The sequence below is a fragment of the Erinaceus europaeus genome, chromosome 10, assembly GCF_950295315.1.
Source record: "Erinaceus europaeus chromosome 10, mEriEur2.1, whole genome shotgun sequence".
Classification (NCBI taxonomy): domain Eukaryota; kingdom Metazoa; phylum Chordata; class Mammalia; order Eulipotyphla; family Erinaceidae; genus Erinaceus; species Erinaceus europaeus.
This window is the reverse complement of record NC_080171.1, coordinates 122,019,363-122,041,662: the sequence shown is the minus strand read 5'-3', so window position 1 is coordinate 122,041,662 and position 22,300 is coordinate 122,019,363. Positions and strand designations below refer to the sequence as shown.

The 22,300-nt window shown below is 41.5% G+C and overlaps 1 protein-coding gene across 2 annotated transcripts in view; it reads right to left on the bottom strand.

Annotated features, from left to right (window-relative positions):
- Positions 1-8,624: 8,624 nt before the first annotated feature.
- Positions 8,625-22,300, bottom strand: part of AKAIN1 (A-kinase anchor inhibitor 1) — a 79,924-nt gene continuing 66,248 nt past the window's right edge. For both annotated transcript variants that reach the window (XM_060200712.1, XM_060200713.1), the window contains exon 2: positions 8,625-9,762. In XM_060200712.1, the coding sequence (XP_060056695.1) occupies positions 9,569-9,762 (194 nt within the window). In that variant the 3' untranslated portion in view covers positions 8,625-9,568. The remainder of the gene's footprint in view (positions 9,763-22,300) is intronic.

The window sequence follows — 22,300 nt, the reverse complement described above, 5'->3', positions numbered from 1 at the left end:
TAGTACATATGTAACATTTCTCAGTTTTCCATATAACAATCCAACATCTGACCTAGGTCCTCCTCTGCCATCAAGTTCTAGGAACTGAACAATCACTCCCCCACCCCTAACCCCAGAGTTCTTTACTTTGGTACAATACAACAACTCCAGTTGAAATTATGCTTTGTGTTTTCCCTACTGATCTTATTTTTTAACTTCTGTCCATGAGTGGAATCATCCCATATTCATCCTTTTGTTTCTGACTTGTCTCACTTAACATGATTCCCTCAAGCTCCATTCAAGATGAGGTGAAGCTGAATTCACTATGTTTAATAGCTAAGTAATATATTTTTTTTAGCTGAATAATATTTAATTGTGTATATGTACCACAACTTACTCAGCTACTCATCTGTTGTTGGACACCTGGGTAGCTTCCAGGTTTTGGCTATTACAAATTGTGCCGCTATGAACATAGCTATACACAGATCTTTTGGGGTGGGTGTGTTGGGTTCCTGAGGATATATCCCCAGGAGAGGAATTGCAGGGTCACAGGGCAGGTCCACTTCTAGCCTTCTGAGAGTTTTCCAGATTGCTCTCCACAGAGGTTGGACCAACTGACATTCCCACCATCAGTGCAGGAGGGTTCCTTTGTCCCCATAACCTCTCCATCATTTGTTGTTACTATCCAACCTGATGTATGACATTCTCACAGGACTGAAGTGGTATTTGATCAATGACTTGGACCATTTTTTCCGTATGTCTGTTGGCCTTTTGGATCTCTTCTTTGGTGAATGTTCTGTTCATATCTTCTCCCCATTTTTGGAAGGGGTCATTTGGTTTTTATACTTTGTTTATTTTGGTGAGCTCATTATATATATTTTGGTTACTAGCCTCTTGTTTGATGTATGGTATGTACAGATCATCTCCCATTATGTAAGGTGGGTGGTGGTTTCTTTCTTTTTTTTTTCTTTTCAGTTATACCATTTTTTATTTTTCTCAGCACACAATATTTTCCACTGTACTAGGTAATCATGAAGTTACATATATGTAAGCATCTTAATATTCATGGAGACCTGGTAAAACAACTGTGATACTGATAAGCAGTTAGAGGCCTGGATGCTAGACATCAGGACTATGTGATTGTAGAGAAACATTCCCAGCTCTCTGGGTCACAATACCTCCAACTGAAAGGTGTGTTTTCTGAACCATCCTATTACTCTGTGCCTTTTAATGGGTGGATTCAGGCCACTGGTATTTACTGATATTATAGATTTAAAGTAATTTAATGCCATTATTATAAACCTTTAGTGTTCTGATACATGGCATGCTTTTAGTGATATTGTTATTGTTTATAGGATACTTTTTAGAACTTCTTTCAAGCAGGCTTGGTGATAATTGTCTCCTTAAACTGATTGTCTGAGAAGGTTTTTATGCTTCCATCTAGTCTGAATGACAGTCTAGCAGGAGACAACAGTCTTGGTTAAAAGTCTTTCTCCAAGCTGGGAATATGGATAGATCTGTCAACACCCATTTTCAGCGGGGAAGCAATTACAGAAGCCAGACCTTCCACCTTCTGCATCCCACAATGATCCTTGGGTCCATAAGCCCAGAGGGATAAAGAATAGGAAAGCTATCAGGGGAGGTGCCGGGAGCCAAGGCCTTAGCTAAGACTCTCATATAGCCGGTGAGAGGACATTCGGATCATTGGAACTGAGATTACCATCTAGCTGTTTGGAAAGTCACTCACCCACCTCCCTCCCCCACTACCTTAGCAGAACTTCCTCCTTGTTTGTGCATATATGGCGGTTGAAAAATAAAATTTTCAGAGCTTGATCAGATCTCATGACTTGCTCTCATTCTTCGTGTCTCTTGTCCCCTCCATTCTCACGCCCCCTACCCTAGGTTTCTGTCGATAACTCCGCAGGCTGGAGCAGGGAGGGGATGGGATATGGAGTTCCAGTGGTAGGAACTGTATGGAACTATACCCCTCTTATCCTATGGTCTTGTCACTGTTTCCATTGTATAAATAAAAACTTTTTTAAAAAAGTCTTTCTCATTGATCATTTGATATATATCTTGTCATTCTCTTCTGGCTTTTAGAGTTTGTGTGGAGAAGTCTGCTGCTAACCTATGGGTTTCACTCTGAATGTGACTCTTTGTTTTTTCTCTGGCAGCCTTCAGGATCCTTTCTTTATCCTTATTCCTTTTCATTCTAAATATGAATGTGTCTTGGTGTTTTTGGGTCTAGGTCAATTCTATTTGGGACTCTCTGGGATTCTTGAGCCTTTATGTCCTTTATGTTATTTAGAGTGGGGAAGATTTGTTCTATTATCTCCTGTGCAATGCTTTCTTCCCCTTCCTCTCTTCCTCTGGCAAGCCAAGACTGTGCATATTCTTTTGAGGTCATTCCAGATGTCTCTATTGCTGTTTTCAGTCTCTTAGTCTCTTTTTTCAGTTCTCTTACTTCTTTCTTAACTTTTTCTAATTCATCCTCAACCTTGCTCAGTTATTCTGTTCTCACCCCCTCTTAGCTGTTTTCTGGAGTTCAGCTATTTTGTTACTCTGTCCTGATACTGCATTAGCTTCTTCAGCTAATTGTGCTCTGAACTCAGTTATTCCAGCTTTCAGCTCTCTAATTATCTCAAGATAATGTTTTCTTTCATTCTCATTTGTTGTTCCCCCATTTTTGAGAATATTGCCTTCAAAAGTTTTCCTCACTCTTGTGATTATTGCAGTGATTGGTATTTGGTTGTTGTCCTCGCTCTCATTTGCCTTCATTTCTGAAATATTTAGTTTTGGTTTGACCACTGTATTTGGTATCCTTTGAAATTTGTGTCCTGGCTGTTGCTGTTTGTATATGGTATGAGATGGCTTCTGGTCAGTTGGTTCTTGGACCCCTGAAGCTGACCTTTGGCCTTTGGTGTGTGTCAGAAATGGGTGGAGCTGGGAGTCCAATGGTAGCGCAGTGGGTTAAGCTTACATGGTGCAAAGCACAAGGACCTGCGTAAGGATCCTGGTTTGAGATTTCCCAGCTCCCCACCTGCAGGGGGGTCGCTTCACAGGTGGTGAAGCAGGTCTGCAGGTGTCTATCTTTCTCTCCCCCTCACTGTCTTCCCCTCCTCTCTCCATTTCTCTCTGTCCTATCCAACAAAGACAACAACAACAATAAAACAAGGGCAACAAACAGGAATAAATAAATATTTTTTAAAAAATGGGTGGAGCTGTTAGTCCAATGTTGATGCAGCTGCTTTTGGAATATGGGAGGTAGGGTCTCTTGTGTTCAAACTGAAGAGAGAAGTGGATGACTGGAGCAGCCAGATGATGCCTTTGTGTGCTGAGTGCACAGTCCTGAAGGGCCCCTTCTTTCCTACTTTTCAATCCATTGATCACACTTGCCTGGACTGACTTGTGTAATGTTTCGGGGAGAGGGAGTTTTGGAAGATGTTACCTACTTACTCCTCTCTATCTGGCTGGAACAGATCTCCTCTGCAGAAAGACAGGTCCAATTTTCCTGCAACCAAATATACTTATTAGTAACTTTCTTTTTTTTTTACTCAAAATTTACCTTTTTTAAAGAAAATTTTTTTAAAAGAATTTTTATTATCTTTATTTAGAGAGAGCCAGAAATCAAGAGGATAAGGGAAGATAGTGAGGGAGAGAGACAGGAGACACCTACAGCCCTGCTTCATCACAAGGCTTTTCCCCCCTCTAAGTGGGGATCAGGGCAGGGGTAGCATACTGGTTATGCAAAGAGACTCTCATGCCTGAGGCTCCAAAGTCCCAGGTTCAATCCCCTGCACCATCATAAGCTAGAGTTGATCAATACTCTGGTAAAAGACCAAAAAAAAAAAAGAAGAGGAAAAAAAGAAAGAGAGAAAAGAAGAAAAGAAGATGGGGACCAGAGGCTCAAACGCTGGTCCTTTCACACTGTAACATGTGTGCTCAACCAGGCACCTCACCACCTGGCTGCTCAAAATGTATCTTAACATCACCATCTAAAGCTTGACTTCCTGAGATGTAAACGCATGTAGTCAGTTTGAGTACTCACCCTAGGCAAGATCCTTGGCAAAAGGGCAGACAGTGCTTGCGGCAGGCCTTATACACCTGAGACTCATCAGACTGATAGCCCCTGGGAGATTAGCATGGGTCACAGGGGGGATCCCACCCCCAGAAGTAGCCTACCTTCGGGAGTCCAGTGGTAGCACAGCAGATTAAGCGCACGTGGCGCAAAGCGCAAGGATCGGCCTAAGGATCCCGGTTCGAGCCCCCAGTTCCCCACCTGCAGGGGAGTCGCTTCACAAGCCATGAAGCAGGTCTCCAGGTGTCTATCTTTCTCTCCCCTTCTCTGTCTTCCTCTCCTCTCTCCATTTCTCTCTGTCCTATCCAACAACGACGACATCAATAACAACAATAACTACAACAATAAAACAACAAGGGCAACAAAAGGGAATAAATATTAATAAATATTTTTTTAAAAAGGAGCCCACCTTTGAGGTGAGGAGGCTGGGATATTTGTGCACCAGCTCCCATCCATCATCCTTTGGAGGGCTGCTCTTGGTTCATAGCATCCTGGTGTCTCCAACCTGTTCCCTGTGAGGACCAAGGGGACAGTTCTAGCTAGAAAGAGCTCCATGGCAAAAAAGAAAAAAAAAATTCAAAGGGAGTTGGGGCATGCTGAGAGCACATGGGTGATTACCAACAATGTGGCCTACACACGACTTAATTAGTAATTAGTGCAAGGGTATGTGAGGTACTCAATTGTTAGATAGGAGTGTCAGGCTTGTAGAGATTTTTTTAATTGGCTAAATAGAAATCAGCTAGGAAAGGATCTGTTGTAGAGTAGTAACTTGCTTTAAACATTGAGAAACTAAACACTGGTAAGCAAACTCTGTCCCTTGGACTTTGTGAGAACTATGGTGGTCGGGACGCAAACACAGAACTTTGGTAGAGGATAGAGTGACTTACACTGTCCAGGTAATGTAAACTTAGACTCCTGAAGTCTTCTAAGTTTATAAAATTCTGTCAAAGCACTAATAAAAAGGGAGGGGAAAACTGAACAATAAAAAAAGGATAAGGGCTGGGCAGCCAGTAGGGCACACACACACATCACCATATACACCTGCTAGTATCCAAATGTGAAACTTACCATAGAATCAAGAAAGTCCTACTGACTACGTGGCCATTTGATCCAGTTGACAGAAGAGGAAACAGAATCGCTGCTCTACATGGCTCTATGCATACTGGGCTGAACTCTTCTTCCGGATACTTAGAGGAGATGGGGGTGGGCTGGGAAATGCAGAGCTGAAGATGGCTGATTGCTTGAACCCTGGTCCTTGCACATCGTAATGTGTGCACTCTACTGGGTGTGCCACTGCCTGGCCCCTTGGATGTATATTCTTAAGGTCCCTAGCTAAGTTTTAAGTACATAACATTTAAGACTCCTAATTGATACACTGATGTCCTAAACAGTACTGACTTTTGATCACCTGGGATCTACTTAGTGTTTCTGAGACTAATTTGTCCACAAAAAGGAGAAGAAAATTTTTCTAGTTGCACCTTATTGTCTTATTGTCATGACAATGAGACAAGTGAGGTCGCAGTAGTGTTCTGTTTCAAAAAACTTTATCACCCCTGACATGTTATCATTTTGGTTTTCAGTTTTTCCTTATATGAACTAAAAAAAGAATTTGTTCAATAACTTACTTTTCACGTGTTTGGTTACAATATGTACAAAACATCTTCAGAGATTCTATTCTCTATTAACTTACTTTTCACGTGTTTGGTTACAATATGTACAAAACATCTTCAGAGATTCTATTCTCTATTAACTTACTTTTCACGTGTTTGGTTACAATATGTACAAAACATCTTCAGAGATTCTATTCTCTATTAACTTACTTTTCACGTGTTTGGTTACAATATGTACAAAACATCTTCAGAGATTCTATTCTCTGTTTTACTAGAGCAGCTGCTACAGTGGAGAAATTGAAAATATTTACCTTTTATTCTTGTTTACATAGAGATATTAAGATCTTTAGTATAGTTATCAATCCATTCCTGAAAGGTATAAACTCAATTATTACTTTTTTAGTGGTTAATTCATCTGTTCATAACCTGAGACCACACTATAAGCTCTGAAAGAAAGAGGGGGAACGAAACTCAGGGAAGAATTTTTTTCTTTTATCTAAAATGTCCATACTAGATAGGTGATTACAGAAAAATAAAGTAACATGAAAGGATTTCTCTCTTTGGTTCTACATCAGAGACAAACAAAGTAAGATGAATAGTGAAACACTGGAAGGTGGAGACGCATTCATCATGAAAGCAGAATAATTAAGAATGCTAAAGAAGTAGTTCTCGAAGTCAAAAGCTATGATCTCTGATAACACCCAACCCATTTTAGTCTTACGCCAGATGAAGTTCTTTATAACCTTTTAAAGCGTTATAATGAGCCTTGATAGTGAGAGTTGTAAGCATTTATTAGCTGTATTCATTTTTACAGCCACTCTCTTAAGGTTTTTCCAATATGCTACTTATCTCTTGGTTACCATGATTGATTAGCTTCCTTTCTCATTCCAAGAACTTACCAATATATCCAGTCACATCTGCAGACTTCCATCTCTGAATGATTATGAATGTAAAGTTCCAGAAGTAGCTTGTTAGGGGGTTGGGCAGTAGTGCAGCAGGTTAAGCACACATGGCAGATGTACCTTGCTCCCTGAGATCAAAAAGTCACTTTTTTTTTATTTAATTTTTATTTATAAAAAGGAAACACTGACTAAACCATAGGATAAGAGGTGTACAACTCCATACAATTCCTACCACCAGCTCTCCGTATCCCATCCCCTCCCCTGATAGCTTTCCTATTCTTTATCCCTCTGGGAGTATGGATCCAAGGCCATTGTGGGATGCAGAAGGTGGAAGGTCTGGCTTCTGTAATTGCTTCCCTGCTGAACATGTACCTTGCTCCCTGAGATCAAATAGTCATTCTTAATAGACATCCTTGTCTGTTCAAGCCTTGGGAACCACATCATCCCACAGCTTCCTGATGGCTAGAACGGAAGCCCACTAACAAAGTCTTTCCTGAGATGTTATTTCAAATAGTTGGAAAAACAGCCCTGGGGAGTCTCTTGTTGCCACGTAGTTGAAAGGTCCACATGCAAAACGAACCAAACAGTAGGACATTTAAAAACTCTGTTAAAATAACAACATATTTCAAAGCTGGGTCTATTTTATTTATAACTAACATTTAGACAAGCAGTGAATCAGATGTTTCCAAAGATCCCAAGTGCATTGGTATAGACACACTAGGGGAAAACTGTGTAGTGATGTGTTTCTGCCATATAATAGCAAAATCCAAGGCTAGTAGCATCCAGATTTTTGAGTAGATGTAGTGCCATATCATGTGCAAACGACAAGCATTGGGTGTTTTTAAATCATTTGTAGCCACCCCTAGTAATTTCCCTTACTGCCTTCGCTCCTGCCATCTATACTGTGCCACTATATCACATCAATGGCATGACTGTAGGTCACCGTAAACCCGTTCCTCACTGCGTCAGTTCTACTAAGAGGAATTTATGTATAAACTATATTTGAAATTTAATCCCTCTACACCCTAGGAATTTACTGGATTTGTGTATCATGTGGAATACAGAGGCAATAAGAACTCATTTTCATTCATCATTTGCTATCAACAGTGTCAATTCTGGAAAGTGTGATACATCAGAACTTTAGAAGTGTATCTTTACTATCAGTCATTTTCTATGTTGATACTTTGTTTTTACTTTTATCAAATATACACATAGATACTCTGAAGCCAAAAAGTTTTTTTTTCCTTTTTTCCACAAAGGCCAAATCATTTCTCTGTCCCGGACAGTGACAACTCAGCAACTGATCTGAAACCCGTGAGTCTGGACAAGCAGAAAACTGTGTGTCATCCACATGGAAATGGACCAGAACAGAAGCCAGGCTTCTGCAATAGGGAGGCTTTATTCACATCCAGGAAGATATATTTCCGTCACTGCATCCACAGTTCTGACTCTTTACTGTCCCCACTGTATTTTCACGCTTCAGAAAGTTGAAAAATGGCTTTCCAATGTTAAATGGTACTCATTGCTGCTGTATGTAGCTTTTTATCATCTTATAAAGTGGTTGTTATTTGAGTGGGGAAGAAAAGGGTTTCTGGGAGTCGGACAGTAGCGCAGCCGGTTAAGTGCAGGTGGCGCCAAGCACAAGGACCGGCTTACGGATCCCGGTTCGAGCCCCAGCTCCCCACCTGTAGAGGAGTCACTTCACAGGCGGTGAAGCAGGTCTGCAGGTGTCTATCTTTCTCTCCTCCTCTCTGTCTTGCCCTCCTCTCCATTTCTCTCTGTCCTATTCAACAACGATGACATCAATAACTATAACAATAAAAAACAAGGGCAACAAAAGGGAATAAATAAATAATTTTTTTAAAAAAAAAGGGTTTCTAACATAAGATCCTCAAGCAAATGCAGAGCCTGGTGACAACCAGCATCAATAAGCCCCAGAGCACTTCCCAAGTACCCGGAACACCCTCATTAGACCGTAGTCTGTTTCCACAGTATCAGCGCCAGTACTAGCACAACTACTGAAGAGCTAAGTCACTGCCAACGAATGCATATAAATGGGCTGATATTATTTTAATCTTGACATAGAAAAAGAAATAGACATTATTTCCAAAGAATTTATGCAGAGAGAAAATACCAATTATCAAACAATTAAAAGAACTGAGACCGAAAGGTTGAGTTCTTGAAAAGTCAAGCAGCTTCTTTAAAAAAAAAAAAAAAAAGCAGTACGTCTTAGTAAGATCTGCGGGACAGCCATATATATCACTTGCCTTTGCTTACCTTTACTTTAGACATTAAAGTACTTTATAAAAGCCCCAGATTGCATCTAAAGATAACTGAAGCTCCACTCCTTCATCTTTCTATTAAGTCTTTTAAAAATATCATAGAGGGGATGGCCAGTGGCACACTTGATAAGCACACGTTACCATGCACATGGGTCCAGGTTCAAGCCCCAGCCCCCCCTTCAAGGGGAAGGCTTCATGAGCAGTGAAGCAGGGCTGTAGGTGACTCTCTCTCAACCCTCTCTACCTCCCCTTCCTTCTCAATCTCTCTCTGTGTCTCTATCCAAAAATAAATAAATACAATCTTGAAAAAAAAATTAAATGCATCATAAAAAAATGCAGTAGGACACTCTATTTCAGCAGCAACAACAACAACAGCAAAAGAGCTAGGGGTTAAACTCACAGGAAAAAAAGTACTCGAAAGGCCAAAGTAAATAAAGAAGACAGAATCATCTTTTAAAAGAAGCTTAAAACTAAACTGTGCAGCAAAGCTCCTCTTACTTGGCCCTACTAGGTTTCAGAGGCACTGCACTGACATAAGCAGGGTCACCTAGCGTGCTTTTTCAAAACAGTGCTTTGCAGCCGCTGGCTGGGGCTAATTCATTCTATTGCTAGGTGCCAGTGACACTCTGACTTGTGTACTGCAACATCGTGGCAATGCAACCTATTCTAAGAGAAAGGCCAGAAACCAAGCATTTGCCGGGCGTCCGATCCACCACGTCACTTCTTTTCGTGTCTCTTGGTTAATTCCCCTCCACCGAGCTGGATAGTGCCCCTGCTGTCACTGGCTCTCTCCTTCCTCTGCCGACTCTCCTGGGAGACTTGCCGTACCGCTTGTAGGATGGCATTCTGCACAATCTGCTTGCTGGCATTCAGCAGCTTCACTTCTTCTGGCTCATTTCCGGGTTTCTCACCTAGCCAAAAATATGAAAGAGGGGTAAAAAGAACAAAATTAGTTTCAAGAACCATGGCAGGAAGGCAGCAGGTAGAGAAGGTGAGACGGCAAGGGCACCCTCGAACAAGCCAGAGGCTTGAGCCTTACACGACGCCTACTGCCGTGTGGTCTCCTTCTCTACAGAAGCTTCATTTCTGCCTCCGTTTGTGCCCCACGTAGACTCTCACCATCCCAGAATCCTCTGCTGTGACTGGCTGTCCTGATGTACACTCCAGTGAAGACGCTGAAGGAGTTTTTGGGAAGAGAAAGCCTCATGCCTCACTGACCTTTGGCACTTTCCTCTTCTTCCTAAATAGCATGCAGACCAATCTCTTGAGTACCATAGATAGTTAGCAAGAAGCTTAGAAATGAAAATCAAAATTCTGGGCTTGGTTGTGGTATAAAAAGGCCAGTTTTAAGGCATCATTGAGTATCTATCTGTACAATGTACTTCTAGACTACTTTGTTATGTCAGGGGGAAAAATACTGTGATTCACCATTAGCCAGACTTCTTTTTTTAATTTATTTATTTCCCTTTTGTTGCCCTTATTTTTTTATTGTTGCTGTAGTTATTATTGTTGTTGTTGTTGATGTCATTGTTGTTGGCTAGGACAGAGAGAAATGGAGAGAGGAGGGGAAGACAGAGAGGGGGAGAGAAAGACAGACACCTGCAGACCTGCTTCACCGCCTGTGAAACGACTCCCCTACAGGTGGGGAGACAGGGTTTCGAACCAGGATCCTATGCTGGTCCTTGCGCTTCGTGCCACCTGCGCTTAACCCACTGCACTACCACCAGACTCCCCATTAGCCAGACTTCTACGTTGCTTACGGACAAACAAATGCCAAGGAGATAGAATGTCACTGGCCCTGAGTAAGAGCAGGTTATGACTGAGTCCATATCAAGATCAGTCTGCAACTATAAATTCTCCCTCAAGGGGTGAAACCATTCACTCCTCCAATATCTACAACAGACATTGGTAAACTTTTCCCCCAAAGACCAAGTAGGAAATATTTTGTTTATGGACCTTATAATCTCTGTAATAGCTCCGCAACTCTACTGTCATAATATAGACTCACCTACATGTAAGAGAGAAAGAAATGCATAGAACAATATTCCAATGCTTTTATTTACAAACAAACAGGTTGCAGCCCATATTTCACCCGTGGGCCAGAGTTTGCCAACCGTTTCTCTACACTGGTAAGAAATTAAAAAGCAAGACAATCTATCCATTCCTCTCTTATCTCCTTGGTATCATTCAGGCAACCATATCACTAGGTCTAGGTAAGTTCTGGCCAGTAAGGTGGAAGTGGAGCTTTGTTTAGTGAAAATAGAAAAGATCATTAAAAGCTAATAGAAAAAAGAAAGAGAGAAAGTATTAGATCTTTAAGGACTGCTTGAAGTATGTAGCATGGTAGATTTGGGTTCCTAAATCAGACAGAGCCATATTCAATTTAATCTCTGTGAGATATTTCTTGTATATTTTGGAGTTGCTTAAAATCTCCAAGATTCAGTTTTCTATATTCACATGTTAACTGCACATATTAAAATATAGAAACACAGGAGAACAGTCTGGAGAGCTCTCAGAGGCTAGAAATGGACCTACCCTCTGATCCTGCAATTCCTCTCCTGGGGATAGATCCTAAGGAACCCAACACATCCATCCAAAAAGATCTGTGTACACATATGTTCTTGGCAGCACAATTTGTAATAGCCAAAACCTGGAAGCAACTCAGGTGTCCAACAATAGATGAGTGGTTGAGCAAGTTGTGGTATATATATATGTGTATATATATATATATATATACACACACACAGTGGAATACTACTCAGCTATAAAAAAGGTGACTTCACCGTTTTCAGCCGATCTTGGATGGATCTTGAAAAATTCATGTTAAGTGAAATAAGTGAAAAACAGAAGGATGAATATGGGATGATCTCACTCTCAGGCAGAAGTTGAAAAACAAGATCAGAAGAGCAAACACAAGTAGAACCTGAAATGGAATTGGCGTATTGCACCAAAGTAAAAGACTCTGGGGTGGCTGGTGGGAGAATACAGGTCCAAAGAGGATGACAGAACTTAGTGGGGTTTGTATTATTATATGGAAAACTGGGAAATTTTATGCATGTACAAACTATTGCATTTACTGTTGAATGTAAAACATTAATCAATTCCCCAATAAAGAAATTAAAAATTAAAAAAAGCTAATAGAATCTGCACAAAATCCCTTTAGACTCTCATTACCCTAATTCTTGCAAGTCAAAAACAACAGTGATTGCAGGAGCACTAGTTAACCTCCAGAGAAACTTTAGAATGAAAGCTATTCTTAGGGATTTCTATGGAAAGAGAAGGCCCCTGGTATTCAAGTGACCTAGAAGCCGCATACAAAACCTTAGCCGTCTGCCTTCATGTCTTTTTCACTCTAGTGGGAAAAATAATTCTTGCATTATACATTAAATTCATCATTAGTTCATACATAGTAGAGTGATTATTTGACTAAAGTGGAACTGTGAATTTTTTTTTAATCTATCTGTTATTTACAGTGGCAAATAGAATGGGCATCTTTTTCTTTTTCTTTCTTTCTTTTTTTATTTAAGAAAAGAGACATTAACAAAACCGTAGGATAAGAGGGGTACAGCTCCACACAATTCCCACAACTCAACCTCCATATCCCATTCCCTCCCCTGATAACTTTCCCATTCTCTATCTCTCTGGGAACATGGATCCAGGGTCGTTGTGGGTTGCAGAGGGTGGGAGGTCTGGCTTCTGTAATTGCTTCCCCGCTGAACATGGGCGTTATTGGTCAATCCATACTCCCAGTCTGCCTCTCTTTTTCCCTAGTAAGGTGGGTCTCTGGGGAAGTGGAGCTCCAGGACACATTGGTGGGGTCTTATGCCATACATAAGACAAGAGACTAATCACCAAAATATACAAAGAGCTAGGCAAACTTAGCAACAGAAAACCAAAAGACCCCATTCAAAAATGGGCAGAGGATATGAACAAGACATTCACTTCAGAGGAGATCCAAAATGCTAACAAACATATGAAAAACTGTTCCAGGTCACTGATTGTCAGAGAAATGCAAATAAAGACAGCACTGAGATACCACCTCGCCCCTGTGAGAATGGCATACATCAAAAAGGACAGCAGCACAAATGCTGGAGAGGCTGTAGGGACAGAGGAACCCTCCTGCACTGCTGGTGGGAGTGTAAATTGGTCCAGCCTCTGTGGAGAGCAGTCTGGAGAACTCTCACAAGGCTAGACATGGACCTACCCTATGATCCTGCAATTCCTCCACTGGGGATCTACCCCAAGGATTCCATAATGCCCAATCAAAAAGATATGTGTACACCTATGTTCATAGCAGCACAATTCATAAGGGCATTTTTTATTAGTGATTTAAAAAATTACAAAATAAAAGGGGCACAGTTCCACACTGTTCACACCACCAGAGTACTGTGACCATATTCTGTCCACTGAAAACTTGGCAGTGTTTTGCCAAGGGTCACAGCTATGGGTAGATTATTAGCCTAGTATTTCTATAGCTATCTCTCTCTCTCTCTCTCTCTCTCTCTCTCTCTCTCCATATATATATTTGTCCTTTTTTTTTCCTATGGTCCTGTCTTCTCTTCCATTTCAGGTCACACCTATGCCTATTACTCCTTATGAGTGTCCTTCCTTTTTTCCTCTTCTCTCTCCAGGTCCTGATAAAATTGGAGTTCAGAACCCTCTGGTCATCTTCCCATAACATTTCTCCCCCTCATGGAGTATGGGCCACAATTTTTTTATTTATTTACATGTAAAATGGAAATACTGACAAGGCCATGGGATAAGAGGGGTACAGTTACACACAATTCCCACCACCAGAACTCCGTATCCCATCCCAACCTCTGATAGCTTTCCTATTCTTTATCCCTCTGGAAGCATGGGCCCAGGATCATTATGGGGTACAGAAGGTGGAAGGTCTGGCTTCTGTAATTGCTACCCTGCTGAACATGGGCATTGACAGGTGGATCCATATTCCCAGCCTGCCTCTCTCTTTCCCTAGTGGGGAAGGGATCTGGGGAGGTGGGGCTCCAGGAAACATTGGTGAGGTCCTCTGTCCAGGGAAGTCAGATTGTCATCATGGTAGCATCTGAAACCTGGTGGTAGAAAAAGTGTTAAGATATAAAGCAGGAAAAAAAGTGTTAAATAATCTGGAATCTAAAGGCAAGAATATTGCAGATGAGATTTTTTGGGGTCTCTATTTTATAAAAAGCTAGTAGGTCTACTTTAGGTATATTCCAAGAGGCCCATGACTTTACTAGTTTTTGCCTGAGCCTGACATTTAATATGCAGGTGGACCCAAGGTATTGAATGAGGAGATGGTGTCATAGTTGAAAAAGGACTAGAAAGAAGAATCAGGAAAGAGAGTATCTCCTAAGTATGGGAAAGTATATAAATACTGTTGACTGTAAACCCCATCCATATGATCTGGGGCCCATATTCATCGCAGGAGCCTGTGTGACCTCTGCATGCCTGTAGGTCTGAGCTCACATTCCTGCGGTCACAGCCAGGGACATTCTATGCTGCTCTAATTTCAGGACCCATCTTCCTTGAGTGGTAGAGAATGTTGCCCAATCTCTCTTTGGAGAATGCAGCTGTCTCTTCTAATGTTGATCCACAGCTATGGGTAGATTACTAGCCTAGTATTTCTATAGCACACTGAGGGCAAGGTCCTATAGGGGCCCACAAAGGGGTCCATTATGTTGTTCCTGATGGAGATGACCAGTGACAGTGAAAAGAAGGATCTGTTAGAGGTCTAGGCCCATCATGTCTGTGGGGTGGCCTGGTAGTTGACCAAAAGAGCCATCACTGAAGTATGCAGGTCTCTTTCCCTTATCCAGATTTTGTAGTCCTTACTTTGTCTGACAAGGTTAGCCTTGGAGTGACTGAGGGAAGTGAAATAGGCAGTAGGTGAGGATGGTATCTAGGTCTAAGTAGGAACTGCTTGATTAGGTAGAAGTCAAGAAAGAAGAACAAAGGGGAACTGAAAGCAGTATCTGAGTTTGGAGTAGGGCACAAAGTAAACATCTCTGGGGAGAGGGTGAGGGTAGATGTTTACCTTCACTGTGTGTGTGTGGGGGGGGGGGGGGGTAATGTGGGGAAATGGCGAGGCATGGTTGAGCATGGTGTGGGACCTCCTATTGAAAAGTGGGAGCCTGGATGGCACAACCTTTCTGTCAGTCTCTCTATTTGAGATCAAGCATGGAGGGAAACGACCACCAGGGAAAAGTCTCCTCTGTCAGCCTCCCTGCCTCACAAAGACTCTGCATGTCCTTGTTCTCAAACCAGGGGGTTGGTTTACTCAGAGGTTAATAGAAGTCCCTCTTCTCTGATCGTATATGGCTCAAACTTCATTGTTCTGCTCTGTCGGACTATAACCAGGGACATTCTCCTTACTCCTCCACCCCCACTGGTCCTTTTAATCTTACACAATCTATCTCCTCTCCTCTCTGTATGCTGGTTATTGATAACCCTACTTCCTTCATTCCTTTGATCAACTAAACCCTTTGTTCAACATTTACTAGGGATGCTCTGACCTTTTCCCAACCCCCTATTTCTCTTTGTCCTTCTTCTCCCAAACCATATATGGAATGGATAACTTGCTTCCTCCTACAACCACTTATAAATCCTACTTTGCTGTTCAATAAATGGATTGTGCATGAAATATTCCCCTGGTGATCTCTGGTTGTGTCACTAGCTACGAACACAGGGAGACATCCAGTTGGCTCACTCTTACTGCCGTGGAACATTCTTTCTGGGCCCCCGCATCTGGTGCACAACAGAGCGGTGAGCCAGGATTTGTGCCTGGGAAGAGGCCTCCCCACAAAGAGTCCAACAGGAACACAGACCTTTGGTGGCGGGAACGGTGCTAATATACCTTTCTATTAACTTATAGTCTCACAAATCACTGTTTAATCATGAGAGGCAGGAAATGGATTAAATGTCTCAAAAATTCCGATGCATAGACCATAATTTTAAGTATTTATTATCCTTCAATCTAAGCAATTAAGACTTCAAAATAGTAATCTGATTGAATTCTAACAGTGGGCTCAAATTGTTAATACATCTCTAATAATGACTTTTTCTTTGAAATATTAAATCACCCATAAGCTTAGATCAGGGAGAACAGAAACAACTGGTGGCATCACTTTATAAGATACAGTCATATGCAAATAGCATTAAAGGGCATACATTATGGTGAGGTCTTATACAACAAATCCTAACAATGGGATTTTCATAGTTAACCAAATTGCCAAATAATTTGGTTATAACAATAACTATCTATTGCCTTCTTAACCCCTAAGACAGCAGGAACCTTCCCCACTCTCTATAAAACTCACATTTCAGAGTCGGGCAGTAGCACAGCTGGTTAAGAACAGATGGCACAAAGTGCAAGGACCGGTGTAAAGATCCCATTTCAAGCCTCTAGCTCCTCACCTGCAGAGGGGTCACTTCACAGGCGGTGAAGCAGGTCTTCAGGTGTCTATCTTTCTCTCCCCTTCTCTGTCTTCCCCTCCTCTCTCCCTTTCTCTCTGTCCTATCCAACAATGACAACAACAATAATAACTACAACATTAAAACAACAAGAGCAACAAAAGGTACTAAATAAATAAATATATTTTTTAAAAAACCATATTTCTCAGATGGGGGTCAGATAGCATAATGGTTATGCAAACAGACTCTCATGCCTGAGGCTCCAAAGTTCCAGGTTCAATCCCCCCACACCACCATAAGCCAGAGCTGAACAGGGCTCTGGTAAAACAATAAATAAATAAAATAAAATAAAACTCTTATTTCTCCCAGTCATGGAACCACTAGGGTAGAGCTCACCTTTTTGCATGTTTCTCTCAATTCATACCAACTGACCTGTTGATCTCAACCTACTCAGTGCAACCAGTACCACCTCGGTATGTTTCACTTCGGACTGTGTCAAGAGACGTCAGGTGTGGGATGTCAGTCCTCCAGTTCCACTGTCTGGTGAGACCTTTCCTAGCTTATAGGACACCTTGATTCCATTTTAGTCAGTGCACTTCCTAGATATAGACCAGAGCCCATGAGATAGGGCATAGGTACATGTATTCATAAGTTAGGGGAAAATATTCACCTTAAAGCGAAAGTACACAGTGCACAATAGTGCGCAATGAGTCAATAAATTCAGCAAACAAGTAGCAAGACTTAACAAAGACACCAGGTTCCAGATGCCAGCATGATGCCGACAAGTCTTCCCTGGACAGACCCCACCAATGTGTCCTGGAGCTCAGCTTCCCCAGAGCCCTGCCCCACTAGGGAAAGAGAGAGGCAGACTGGGAGTATGGACCGACCAGTCAATGCCCATGTTCAGCAGGGAAGCAATTACAGAAGCCAGACCTTCCACCTTCTGCAACCCACAATGATCCTGGGTCCATGCTCCCAGAGGGATAAAGAATAGGAAAGCTATCAGGGGAGGGGATGGGATACGGAATTCTGGTGGTGAGAATTGTGTAGAGTTGTACCCCTCTTATCCTATGGTTTTGTTAATGTCTCCTTTTCAAAATAAATAAATAAGTAAAAGAGAGAAGAAAAAATTCACACTAAGAAAAAAAAAAAAAGACACTATAGACCTGCCAATATCCATTCAGCGGGGAACCGATTACAGAAGCTAGACCTTACCACAGAAATCCAGAGAATCCTGTGAAACTTCTATAAAGAACTATATGCCACCAAGCTAGAGAATCTGGAAGAAATGGAGCAATTCCTAGAAACCTATGGACTTCCAAAACTGAACCAAGAAGAACTAAAAAATCTAAATGCACCAATCACAGACAAAGAAATTGAAACCGTTATTAAGACTCTCCCCAACAACAAAAGTCCTCTACAAAACTTTCAGGAAACAGTTAATACCCATACTTCTTAAGCTATTCCATAAGATTGAAGAAACAGGAATACTCCCTTCCACCTTTTATGAAGCCAACATCACCCTGATACCAAAAGCTGATAGGGACAGAACAAAAAAGGAAAACTACAGACCAATATCTCTGATGAACATAGATGCCAAAATATTAAACAAGATCTTGGCCAACCGAATACAGCAACACATCAAAAAGATTGTTCATCATGACCAAGTGGGATTCATCCCAGGAATGCAAGCTTGGTTCAACATCCGTAAGTCAATCAATGTCATTCACATCAATAAAAGCAAAGCCAAAAACCACATGATTATCTCAATAGATGCAGAGAAAGCCTTTGACAAAATCCAACACCCATTCATGCTCAAAACTCTACAAAAAATGGGAATAGATGGGAAATTCCTCAAGATAGTGGAGTCTATATATAGCAAACCTACAGCCAATATCATACTCAATGGACAGAAGCTGAAAGCATTCCCCCTCAGATCGGGGACTAGACAGGGCTGTCCACTGTCACCGTTACTCTTCAACATAGTATTGGAAGTTCTTGCCATAGCAATCAGGCAAGAGAAAGAAATCAAAGGAATACAGATTGGAAGGGAAGAAGTCAAGCTCTCACTATTTTCAGATGATATGATAGTATACATAGAAAGACCTAAAGAATCCAGTAGAAAATTACTAGGAATTCCTAAATTATTAGGAAGTTATTAGGCAATATAGCAAAGTGTCAGGCTACAAAATCAATGTACAAAAATCAGTGGCATTTCTTTATGCAAACACTAAATCTGAAGAAGAAGACATTCAGAAATCAATTCCATTCACTGTTGCAGCAAAATCAATAAAATACCTAGGAATAAAGTTGACCAAAGAAGTGAAAGACTTGTATGCTGAAAACTATGAGTCATTACTCAAGGAAATAGAAACTGATACCAAGAAATGGAAAGATATCCCATGCTCATGGATTGGAAGAATAAATATCATCAAAATGAATATTCTCCCCAGAGCCATATACAAATTTAATGCAATACCCATCAAAGTTCCACCAAGCTTCTTTAAGAGAATAGAACAAACACTACAATCATTTATCTGGAACCTGAAAACACCTAGAATTGCCAAAACCATCTTGAGGAAAAGAAACAGAAATGGAGGCATCACACTCCCAGACCTTGAACTATATTATAAAGCCATCATCATCAAAACAGCATGGTACTGGAACAAAAATAGGCACACAGACCAGTGGAACAGAATTGAAAGCCCAGAAATAAATCCCCACACCTATGGACATCTAATCTTTGATAAGGGGGCCCAAAGGATTAAATGGAAAAAGGAGGCTCTCTTCAATAAATGGTGCTGGGAAAACTGGGTTGTAACATGCAGAAGAATGAAATTGAACCACTTTATCTCACCAGAAACAAAAATCAACTCCAAATGGATCAAAGACCTAGATGTCAGACCAGAAACAATCAAATACTTAGAGGAAAACATTGGTAAAACACTTTCCCACCTACACCTCAAGGACATCTTTGATGAATCAAACCCAATTGTAAGGAAGACTAAAGCAGAAACAAACCAATGGGACTACATCAAATTGAAAAGCTTCTGCACATCCAAAGAAACTATTAAACAAACAGAGAGACCCCTCACGGAATGGGAGAAGATCTTCACATGCCAGACATCAGACAAGAAACTAATCACCAAAATATATAAAGAGCTCAGCAAACTTAGCACCAAAAAAGCAAATGACCCAATCCAAAAATGGGCAGAGGATATGAACAAAACATTCACCTCAGAGGAGATCCAAAAGGCTAACAAACATATGAAAAACTGCTCTAGGTCACTGATTGTCAGAGAAATGCAAATTAAGACAACACTAAGATACCACCTCACTCCTGTAAGAATGGCATACATCAAAAAGGACAGCAGCAACAAATGCTGGAGAGGATGTGGGGACAGAGGAACCCTTTTACATTGCTGGTGGGAATGTAAATTGGTACAGCCTCTGTGGAGAGCAGTCTGGAAAACTCTCAGAAGGCTAGACATGGACCTTCCATATGATCCAGTAATTCCTCTCCTGGGGTTATACCCCAAGGACTCCATAACACCCAACCAAAAAGAGGTATGTACTCCTATGTTCATAGCAGCACAATTCATAATAGCTAAAACCTGGAAGCAACCCAGGTGCCCAACAACAGATGAGTGGCTGAGAAAGCTGTGGTATATATACACAATGGAATACTATGCAGCTATCAAGAACAAAGAACCCACCTTCTATGACCCATCTTGGACAGAGCTAAAAGGAATTATGTTAAGTGAACTAAGTCAGAAAGATAAAGATGAGTATGGGATGATCCCACTCATCAACAGAAGTTGACTAAGAAGATCTGAAAGGGAAACTAAAAGCAGGACCTGATCAAATTGTAAGTAGAGCACCAAAGTAAAAAGCCTGTGGTGAGGGGTAGACATGCAGCTTCCTGGGCCAGTGGGGGGTGGGAGTGGGTGGGAGGGATGGGTCACTGTCTTTTGGTGGTGGGAATGGTGTTTATGTACACTCCTAGCAAAATGTAAACATATAAATCAGTAGTTAATTAATATGAGAGGGGGAAAATCAGTTGTATGTCTCAAAGTTTCTCAAAACACAAACTGAGGGAGGCGGGCGGTAGCGCAGCGGGTTAAGCGCAGGTGGCGCAAAGCACAAGGACCGGCATAAGGATCCCGGTTCGAACCCCGGCTCCCCACCTGCAGGGGAGTCGCTTCACAGGTGGTGAAGCAGGTCTGCAGGTGTCTGTCTTTCTTTCCTCCTCTCTGTCTTCCCCTCCTCTCTCCATTTCTCTCTGTCCTATACAACAACGACAACAACAATAATAACTACAACAATAAAACAACAAGGGCAACAAAAGGGAATAAATAAATAAAATAAATATATAAAAAAAACACAAACTGAATCTTTTTAATATATAGGCTGTGTATTTGATATGCGGACTCTCTCAAAAGTCTAGACCAAGTAGATTAGAAGCATCCAAAAGCACAGCTATATACAAGATACTGGATACTGTACAGCAAACCATAACAAAAGGACTTTTCAAAGTTAACCCAACTACCAAATAATGTGATGATAACTATCGATTGTCTTTTTGAACCCTAAGACAGCAGGAACCACACATCTCCACTATAGAGCCCCTACTTCCCCCAGTCCTGGAACCCTTGGATAGGGCCCACTTTCCCGTATGCGTCTCCCAATCCAAACCAAATAATATTGCATCCGCCGATCACAACCTAACCAACGCAACGATTGCCACCTCAACATGCTTCACCTCAGACTGTCCAGAGACTTCACGTGTGGAATGACAACCCTTCAGCTTCATTACTCGGGTGAAACCTTTCCTTTTATAGTACACTCTAATTTCATCTCAGGTAGTTCACTTTCTAACAAAGTCCCATAACCTAGATATACACCAGTTTCTGTGAGAGAGAGCTTATGTTCACACGTATCCATAAACTACTGCAAAATATATACCTGAAAGCAGAAGTACACTAGAGTTTGCAGTGAGTACCTCCCTAACACTTCCTCTCCACTATTCCAAGCTTGGGATCCATGATTGCTCAACAAATTGTTTGGCTTCGTATGTTAACTCTCTTTTCAATCACCAGGTTCCTGATGCCACCAGGATGCTGGCCAGGCTTCCCTGGATTGAAGACCCCACCAATGTGTCCTGGAGCTCAGCTTCCCCAGAGACACACCTTACTAGGGAAAGAGAGAGGCAGACTGGGAGTATGGACCGACCAGTCAACGCCCATGTTCAGCGGGGACGCAATTACAGAAGCCAGACCTTCTACCTTCTGCAACCCTCAACGACCCTGGGTCCATGCTCCCAGAGGGCTTGAGAATGGGAAAGCTATCATGGGAGGGGGTGGGTTATGGAGATTGGGTGGTGGGAATTGTGTGGAGTTGTACCCCTCCTACCTTATGTTTTTGTTCATTAATCCTTTCTTAAATAAACAATTAAAAATAAAATTTAAAAAAAAAAAAGAAGCTAGACCTTCTACCTTACTGATCACCATAATGATCCTGGGTCCACTCCCAGAAGGTTAAGGAATAGGAGCGCTTTCAAGGAGAGAGGGGTAAATGGAATAGGGAGTTCTGGTGGTGGGAACTGTGTGGAATTATACCCCTCTTATCCTATGGTCTTGTCAATATCTCCATTTATAAACTTAAAAAAATGAAATAAAAAAAGACATCGTAAAGGACCACAATTCTTTTTGGGGAACAGTAAGTAGGAGTTCTGGCTTCTGTAATTGTCTCTCTGAGGAGCATGGGCAGTGGCAGGTCAGTCCTTACCCCCAGCCTGTTTCTACCTTTCTACAGTGCAGTAGGGCTCTAGGAAGTTGAGGTTCTAGGACACGTTGGTGAGATCGTCTGCCCATGAAGCTCAGGATGGAATCATAGTAGGATTTGCAACTTGGTGTCTGAAAGGGAGTAAGTTATGAGGCAGGACAAAATGTTTAATAGGAACCAGAAAGGAAGAATAGAACAGGTGAGAACTGGGATTCTAGGGTAGTAAGAAGCTAGGAATTATACTTTATGTATGTT